The sequence below is a fragment of the Buceros rhinoceros genome, unplaced genomic scaffold (genome assembly GCF_000710305.1).
Source record: "Buceros rhinoceros silvestris isolate BGI_N320 unplaced genomic scaffold, ASM71030v1 scaffold6982, whole genome shotgun sequence".
Lineage (NCBI taxonomy): Eukaryota > Metazoa > Chordata > Aves > Bucerotiformes > Bucerotidae > Buceros > Buceros rhinoceros.
Window position 1 is genome coordinate 9,065 of NW_010400572.1, and position 9,460 is coordinate 18,524.

The following is a 9,460-nucleotide window of genomic DNA, read 5'->3' on the forward strand; positions in this document are numbered from 1 at the left end:
GAGGATGCACCGGCGGTGACCACAGGAGGGGCAGGAATAGCTCTAAGCCCTCAGAGCTGTTGTGGAGGTGCCGTTCAAGGAAACGGAAGGTGTGGCTGTGAAACTCTCAGGCTGAAGAGATCTTCATCCTTGCTTCTGTGGCTGCTCGTTGAAACCAGGGATTAATTTAATAGCATTTAGTAGCTGTAGCACCCAAATCCAACATGGGGTTCTGTTGTCCTTAGACAAAACATCCCGGGGAAAGAATGAGGTGAGAGGGTTGGAAGCAAAAATGAGGATAATTGGCATCATGGGACTATAGAGTTAGTGGGGCACAACCGAAGGGTTAAAGCTGGGCTATAAGGTGTCTGCTTTGTACAGGTGTCTCTTGGGGCGGAGTGTAGACTCAGAGACATTCCCTCAAAGCTGCGTGCTGCACGGAGGTCCTCCTCTCCTCTGGTTCCCCACCCAGGCAGTTTGTAACAATACGCTAAGCACGAGCAATGACAAGCTGGTGAAAAGATCTGCTGAGACACCAGTAATGGCTCATTGGAAGACACCACGCGGAAGAGGATGCCGGCTAGATCTTTACTGTAAACAGCCCGTACAACCGAAAATTAAGAGCGAGAGCAATTACGCGTGTGCATGTGTGTGACTGATACGGTTACAGTACCAAATCACCTCACACAAAGTTTGCCAATAAATTAAGGAGTGAAAAAACAAATACAGTGCATACCTAAGGATCATCAGTACAGAAGTGAGAGAAACCCAGCCCAAGTAAAAGTATCTGCAGATCCTCTAGCTAACCAATCCCACTCTTGCTCTGTGCAGATTATCTTGCAAGCACTGGGCTAAATCATAGCTGCGCCCCAGGGACAAGGAAACGGCTCTTGTGCCAGTTCCCTTGCAGGGGCAGGAGGGCAGGTTACACCCCGACAGTCAGTGTTTGCTGTCCCCGACGCCTGGGACGGGGCAGCAGATGCTCCTGGATCACTGACACAGCCCCGCTCCCTGCTCAGGCAGCACTGTGGGTGCTCTGCGTTGGTTGCGTCTCCCCATGGCAGGCTGCCCCTGCTACCTGCCCCTTGTGTGGGATTTCAAGGGGTGCCTTATCTGCACATGATTTGCCCAGCATGCAACACTGAGTGACAGGCCAAGCTTCTTCTCGTTACTGCTTTATCATTGGTTTCATCTGGACCATAAACATCCATCTATCAATAAATAAGATCATTGGTTTAGCACTCATAAAAATGACAACGCCTCCCACTCGTAACCGTTTACAAAGTTCCTCATGACACGAAACTCCTGAAAATTACTCTTTTCCCGCAAGCTCTGCAAGGTTTCAAGTAACAATTTTAAGCACTGCTTGGACAAGACACAGGGTTGGTTTGGAATCGTGATTCTGGCTACAGGCTCACAACATTTCTACACTTCTCCAAGTGACTGTATGAAGAGCGTGACTGTATGAAGAGCGTGACTGTATGAAGAGCGTGACTGTGCCGTTCTCACCAGCGAGCAGCAGAGGGGGAACCCAACAGGATTTGCTGTTGATTTCCTCTCCAGGTGACCGAAACAGCCCTTTAACAAAGCCTATCAATCTAATCCAGCTAAAACGAAAAGCAAAAATGTCCCTCGAGTCAGAACCAAAGCCTGCATGTACCCAGATTCTCAACAAGAGGAGTTCTTATCCACAGCCACTTGCTCTAACAAAAGCCTTGACCTCCCTCTCCTACCAGCCAGGACAGAACGGTCTGAAATAACCCACGTCTTCCTCAGCTGAGTATTTATAAGGCACTAAAATTAAGCAACAACCAAAATTCCCCCAAACGAACCCAGAAAAATCAAAATAAACTGACCCACAACGAGTAAAAACTGCAATTAAAGCTCGGCTATATGACATAGCAGCATTTTTTTCAGTAGTCTGCGAAGCCAGAACATTGATATTTTGGGGCAACCCCCTCAACGCATCGCTAGTCAATTACAAAGTACTAAAACCAACACCCACTGACACTTCATAACCAAAATCAGTACAAACCTGATAGGCACAAGTAAAAGGCATTTTCCTCACACCTCAGTGCTCCCGTTTGAAGCTGAAGCCACTGTCAGGGAGCGTAATGTTGCGCTGAGGTGGTGGTGCAGCAAAACCCCACCACATGTTACACAGCGCCATACAGGCGACAGATGACAGAACCATGGCTGAGCTGTCCTACAGGTTACCGACCGGAGGCAAATGGTTTTAACAATTTGACAATGCGTTCAGCTTTGGCACCTATTTCTGAGCCCTCCCTACCATTTTCAGAAGTACTGGTCAATACAGCTATAACACACAGCTGGTGTAACTCCAGGATCTTCGTCCTTCCCAATTATTCTTCTTACGGTTGGAGACAGGTGAATTCTCCTACGTCACTACATTACACAGGAAGGCTAGTGCTTGAGATTTCTTAAAAACAATCACTCTGAGTTTGGAAAACTGCCTTTAAAACATACAAAGAAACACTAAACATAAATTCATAAAGCAAGAATTCATACCTTTAAACATCAACAAGAAGGAGCTTATTTGGAGAGCGATAAAGCTTTTTTTTTAAAGGATATACTGACTAACTATAGGTAACTTCATTTTTCCCTGATTGCTTGCTGAGATCACCAGGCTCAGTGCCTCGCAGCTTTGCAGATTTTGTCATACACTTCCGGAAAGGCATCCTTGCAATTCATTTGCTCCCTCAGCTTGTGGTATAAGGAACCATCAAACATATCCCAGAACTCCTCACGGGTCATATAGCAATCTGCATACAGCATCTGGAAACTGGAGAGGGACAGAAAACCAAGAGATACAGATTCAGTTTTAATTGTGCCACAAGATTTGAAAAAGAATATTAAAAGAAAAATCCAAGGCAAACTATGAATAGCAAATATTCAACAACAACAACAAACCCATCAAAAATGCTTTTTAAAAACAAGCAAATCAAGCTGCTCAGGTGGATTATGATGGGATGCTCAGCCAGATATATTTTGTGGATTTAACATTACCTTGATCTCTTTTCTAAGAGGAAATAAGACGTAATGGTGAAAACAGCAGAATACTCCCACAGCCATTTTGGTGAAGAGCAATGAAAGAACCATTGCTTTTAAAATACGGTTCAGGACCTTTCTTTAGCCATCAGTGTATCGCTACTTTCAGTTTTGCTGCCACAGAGAAAAGCAGAAGGGCGAAAGCACGTGTATAAAGCAGTGCTTCGGGGTTAGACATCCTAGCTACGTGCGGCTGGATCTTCTGACAACTTGTAATTCTAACAACCGGTGTTCTCACACCCACAGGTCTGTAGCAACACATTCTTTGCCTTTTTATGGTTTTTTTGAACTAGACATTGAGAATATAAGTGGGGAGGCAAAAGTCCACCAAATTGGACCAGGCCAAGACGATAAAGCCATAGTGTAAGCGAAGCACAGTGTAACAAAGGTCCATTTACAGCAATAAATGAAATCTATCTTCAGCTGCAGACTCTTCTCACCTTCATGCCGTGCTCTTTAAAACGCAGCTTGCATCAGCGCTACGTAACACAAACTGTGGTTTTATAGCGGTAAACCACAAACTCATACATGAAAGCTCGTATTGTTGTGTATGAGTACGAAACTGTAAGACTAAGCATATATCCATTGCTTATTTCCCAGTGACAGGCAGAGAAGAGATAGAATTTTGTTGGTAAAGAGCTATAATTAAAAGCTTAATTTCAAGTTAATTAAAAAAAGCTTAGAAATAACTTTCATTGCTTTGTTCTCTGGCAGATCACTTACTGCAGCTGAAGTCATTACTCTCTCCAAATCATCTCGAAGCAGACTCACCATTGTTACTCAGCCACATGGGATATACTCACTGTTAGACTGAGAAGTAGGTCAAAACAGAAAAGGAGAAAAATTATACTGATAGTGTAAAAATAACGAGTAGTTGTTTGTTCCTGAGGAACAAGCCTGTAACTGTTTCTCCACTGACACTACGATAGCAAATTAGGCTGGCACGAGTCTGCGACAGATGGCGGGCGCACATCTCACGCCTACTGTGGTCCTGTGTGACAGGAATAGGGCAGGGAGAAGGAAGCGATGGAATTTGAGAGGGAGGAAAGACTCCTGCCACCGCGCAGGGACTGCAGGGGAGAGTCAAGGCTGGCTCCTGTGCCAGGCCACAGCAGCGCAAGGACGGGGCAGAGCTGTGGCGTGACACTGCGAGGACTGCAGGCAGCAGCTGAACAGTCCCAAGGGCAGGCAGGGAGGCTGGCCAGACGTTAACAGCCTGGGGATTCCTGGACGGACCACGGCCAAACCAGCGCTTGCTCTACCCCTGCTCTGAACCGCCTGAAACAAGCCTGCCACAGTGTGCAGGCTCAGCGGCTGCCTTCCTGAGGGCTTCCCGTGGTCACTGACCCACGCTAGCACCGCTTCTGGACAACGGCTGGTTTGGGTACAGTCAGCACAGACCTGCTGAGGTCCATCTGCACTGGTTCCAAGAATGTATTTTGTGGCAGCAGAGACTCTACTCCCAGAGCAGCCTGGAGCTGAAAGGATGCGCGGGTGGCCTGAACCCACCCAGCTCCCAAACACACTGCAAGAACTTCAGCCAGTGCACTTGGTTGGTTTTGCAATCAAATAATGAGAGCAAAATCATATTTAAAAATTGTAACATCAAAATTAGTAATTGAAATCAATTTTCAGTTACTCCGGTTGTTAAATTATTGCAATATGAAAGTGCTATAGGGTTAAATAACGGTGATTAAACCACACGGTGTAAATTATATGGCATTATGACTACTTGGAGGAGTGGGATTCTTACCCATGCACACTTCGTACAAACTTTTCCATTTGCCTCATTGAAGCCCGGGCTTCAAATTGTTTCCTTTTGGGCTCTCCATATGCTCCTATATCCACGTAGAGTTCTGCTTCATCCCCTTTTGGGTGGACCATACCGGGATTATTGGGTAGTATGAAAGGACATAACCAAAGAGGGTACACCTGCGGAGGACAGCAAACGCTCAGTCACTGATTTTTAACCCAACAATCCTGTAAGTGATCTCCTAGCAAAGGGGACAAGATGAAGAGTTAAGAGGACTTCTTCCCAGTTTGGGATTGAAACTTGCACAGCTCTTCCTTTCCAATTCTCTTGCTGCGGTTCTTAGCTGCACTTTCTAATGACTGTAGCACAAACAGATTGAGATGCTCCCAATACATGCTGTGCCCTCCTAGAATTACATCTCCTCCCCCTTAAATATTTGGAATTAAAAACCCCATCATCCCAAAGTAACAACTGAATACACATTCTCACTAAAAAGAGAATGAAGAGCTTTCTTTTCCAGGAAACTTGGCAACTGAAATTGCCAAGTTTGTATTTCTTATGCTTAGTGAGACAGTCATTTTAGGTGAAAGGAAAATCAGTTCAAGTTTTACTGAGTGATAAAATCTTTTACAAGAGTTGGCCTTCTACTGAAGTTTGAATCTCATTTCTTTTATTGTTCTTGGAAGCTGTGTTCCTTCCATCTGCAGCCCCGCATCACAGACTCGCAAGGCACAGCGCTCCCCAGGATACGGTAATAACCTTGTATACAAGCAGACTATTACGTCTTAAGATCAACCATCGCAGTTCTTATCACACACAGTCCATGATTCACCGTGTTTTAAAAACAAGTGTTCTTACATTAAGGTCGTTGTGGAAGGTTTGGATAGATTTTTCAAGGCTCTTCATTGGCACCAACATATCCTGTACAACGTGGTGTTGCTCGTACAGCTTTCGAATAGCTTCTCCTTGGGTGAGTTTCAACAAAGAGATTTTTGGAGGAACCATCCAGCCAAACAGGTAACGGAAAACGGGGTTATTGCCGAAAGGAATGATATCCTTCAAAGAGGAAAGGAAAAAGGTTTGACATAAGAATGTGTAAGTGAACCAAAGGACGATACTTCAGAATCCTCAGCACAATACTAGGCCAGATTTTCAATAAATTTAACTGCTGAGACATTTGCTAACTACAAATATGAACAATTAAGAGAGGCCTGGACTGAACTCAGCTGCACAGCCCTGCCCTGAGCCTCCCCCAGTTACATTGACTGGTTTTCAGCCGATGCTCAGCCCCAAAGACTTTCAGAGCATGAAGTTCAGAGACCAGTAGGCTATTATCTGGAAACTGCCAAGGAAGATGCTAAATTTATGGAACTCTTGCAAGAATAAACATATACAAGGGCAGGTCCTAGAAGAATTTTAAAGCTGTAAAATTTTAAGTACTTCCTGCACAGACAAATCCTGTTTAACTTCTTTGGAGCTGAAAGAATCCAGCGTCTCACTCCAGAAATCCAAAATGTAGCAATGGGAATCTTTCAGAGCACCAAATAAAATTTTGTGTAAATGCACATCACAAATTGTTTATGAAATTCCTTATTACCTGTGTCATTACTTATTGCTACCTAATCACTTATTATGACCTCATTACTGTGTCCTTAGTAAGCTGGCAGGGCAGATTTTCAGCTGTACTTTCACATCCCTATTTTTTCTGCTGTCTGCCTCTGGAAATCACTTCGCAGATATAAAAGTTTAAGACTGAAATATGTCCTTAAGGTCTAAATTCAGAAAAGCACTAAAAAGGAAATTAGGAGGTTATAACATAATGCCTTACACACAAAGAAGTGCCTTTGGATTTGTTTTCCCCAAATGCAGGACTTTTAAATCTGCCGTGAACTTTGCTGTTTCTTTTTGCCATGCCAGACAGACGTGCTGCCAAGGGACGAAGGTACACTGTGGAAGAGCAGAGTGCCTTCCTGCAGATGTTACTGTCGTTTTGGAACCGGTCTTACCTGTAGCTCCCAGAAGATACTGCGTGTATGTCTATGGTAATAGTGCCTTGAGGGAATGTACTCTGTTCCAGTCCTGTCAGCTTTCAAATACTTCTCCACATGCTTAAAGAACCACGGCTTGTAGTAGTTGCCAATTCTGTTTATCTACAAGAGAACACGCCTTCATTAGCAGACACCATCACAGGTTACACCTCACCAGACAACCGTATGCTCCAGAATTCCTCTGCTGCGAAGAACCAACATTATACCCTTTGTGACAGCTTGAACGAGACTGCCACAAGATACCCAGGGAGCCTTAACTTCTCCACACATACGGCTCCTTCTTACCTTTCTTGCTGTTATGGTTTAATGTAAACATGGCTTGCTAAGTCTTGCCCGTCACAGGCTAATCAAGAGAACAGGGTGTGACAGAATGGATTCCTAAAACACCCATCTCTACACCCACCATTAACCCAGCGTCTCATTATGGCAGAGGAGAAGCACCCAGGCTGAGGGATGCAGCAGACAGCTGGCCTGTCCGCCCTGTAAATGGCCCTGATGTGTTTTACCAATACTGACTGTCTCAAAAGCTTGCCGGGGCAAGAGCTGCTCTGAGTGACTGCCGTTTAAAACAGCGTTGCTCTGTGTGTGAGAAAAGATTCTTCTCTTCCTCCCTAGGTACTGCCATGGAAAGGCTGTAGACTAAATTATTTGCTAGAATAATGAAATTGGTGGGTCATTTCGTATCGATTGAAGAGATTTAGAGTAAAGACTCCATTGTAGTAGCAAAGAGCTGTAATTTAAACTGTTCTGACGGGCAGATCTAACTTTCAATTCCCCATTCAGAGACTGTTTCAATATTATAATGATTCTAGTTTTATAGTGGCATACAGTACAGCTTCCATGAATCTTTGGAGGTATTTTTTTTCTTGGCGAGTAACTTCTCTTTAATTACCTTGCTTTGCTCAGCTTCATCGGTCAAGACTCCTGTCATGATGACTGCTTCTTCCAAAGAATACACAATTCCTTCCACAAAACTGTTCTCCTTTTTCTTAGATTCTTCAGCGAACCTTTCACAAATCTTCTGCAGTCCTCTCACAGGCTGATAATGTATTTTGACATACTTCTTGGCAGGAATCATTTTTATTTCTGCTGCAACCAGGAAACCCAGAGTACCACAAGACCAAGGCACTGCATAAAATAGGTCTGAATTTTCAGTCTGCAAAAAGTATGTCACAGGAAATCATATTTCCATACCGATAACTGTCAACGACATTGTAAATGAAAGCAAAGGAATGTTTTGTCTTACTGGTGAACATCTCACAAGGCTTCCGTCAGCAAGAACAAGTTCATAGGCCACACAGGTGTGTTGAAAAAGTCCATAGATATGGGATGAAGACTCAATGCCAGTTCCCATGATCAGGCCACCTTACCAAGAGAGCACATAACAAAGCACTTGAAACACACTCCAAAATGAAGGTGGTTTACGAGAACAACCCCCCCCTACCACACACACACTTTTAAGCTCTGGGCATGACTTTGAAGACTACTGGAAAAAAAAAAAAAAAGAAAATGTTTATAACATAAATACCACTACAGACCATAAGGTTCAACAAAGCATTTCCAGACCCTTTACAATAATGCAACATGTTACTGCAAAAAAAAAAGGCTAAGGAAAATGCGGCAAAATCAGTGAGCCTCTTGTCACCACAAAGCTCTTACCTACTGTAAGATCATCAAGCTCTGGCACCACAGGAATAGTCCAGCCCATGGGGTTCAGGTGCGCAGTCAGCTGGCCCATGGTCACCAAAGGTTCCACACGAACAACCTAAAAAATAAAAAAACCCAACAATTTCCCCCCCCCACCAAACACAAATTAAGTGTTCAGCATTAACAGTGACAAAATACGGCCAACTGGCTTGTACTTCCATCTGTTATCAGGATTCAGAGACTTACTTTCCTAGGAGCACTACTAAATATAGTTGAAACTATTTAGTGATTCCTCCCCTGCCTCAACATCTTGTTGCTCAGTCCCCCAAACCATAAATCAATCTGGTCTTTTAGACTTGAGCACATAAAAGCTAAGCAATCCCATATGCTGTGTTTTGGGACAGAATGATCCAAGCGCACACTGTAAAACCTGGAACTTGGTGGGTCTGCCGCTACAAAAATCCTTTGTTCTTTATGGAATCCAATGTCCTCTTCAGCTACAAATACTGTAAAAAAAGCTGTAAACTTCACTTCTCTTGTTACCTGTCTTTCACTGTCCACCTCCAGAACATCCATCAGGTTGATCATGATGTTCTTATGAATCTTCTTGTACTTCCCAACACGAAGTGACACCGTCAACCAGCCAGGCCGGCCGGTGCACATGTACCTTTTGCTGCCTTCGTCTTTCCATTCCCGAACCTGCAAGAGGAAACAACTGAGTTGACACTGTAAGGCGAACACAGGTTGTCAGCAAGGGACACCAAGAACACTTCTCTCTCTGTGAAGAAGCACTCAGAAATGTTGTTTCTCCTCTACACACACGTTACCTGCAGGTAACAAAGGCTGGGTGTCTCTATGCTGAGCAGTGATGCTTTGGAAGTCTCTCTGCAGACCTCTGAACTCCTAAATAAAATACCACCAGAGGGATCTAGTTCTGTAGAGGAAGCATTTCTAATTCCTAGAT

At 44.1% G+C, this 9,460-nt stretch overlaps 1 protein-coding gene across 1 annotated transcript; it reads right to left on the reverse strand.

Annotated features, from left to right (window-relative positions):
• Positions 1-2,209: 2,209 nt before the first annotated feature.
• On the reverse strand, positions 2,210-9,192 carry DHCR24 (24-dehydrocholesterol reductase). Its single transcript, XM_010131912.1, has 8 exons — positions 9,040-9,192; positions 8,509-8,614; positions 8,096-8,214; positions 7,742-8,005; positions 6,808-6,951; positions 5,660-5,857; positions 4,802-4,980; positions 2,210-2,782 (listed from the first exon to the last, which is right to left on the reverse strand). Exons 1-8 carry the CDS (start codon positions 9,157-9,159, stop codon positions 2,629-2,631), a joined length of 1,284 nt encoding a protein of 427 aa, XP_010130214.1. The 5' UTR covers positions 9,160-9,192; the 3' UTR covers positions 2,210-2,628.
• Between the last annotated feature and the right edge of the window lie 268 nt (positions 9,193-9,460).

Excerpts from the sequence above, each read along its gene's own strand:
- DHCR24 (XM_010131912.1), bottom strand. The coding sequence starts at position 9,159 with ATGTGCACCGGCCGGCCTGGCTGGTTGACGGTGTCACTTCGTGTTGGG. Across the intron at positions 8,215-8,508 it reads GCTTGATGATCTTACAGTAG|GTGGCCTGATCATGGGAACT; the intron begins GTAAGAGCTTTG and ends TCTCTTGGTAAG. Across the intron at positions 8,006-8,095 it reads GCCTTGTGAGATGTTCACCA|ACTGAAAATTCAGACCTATT; the intron begins GTAAGACAAAAC and ends TACTTTTTGCAG.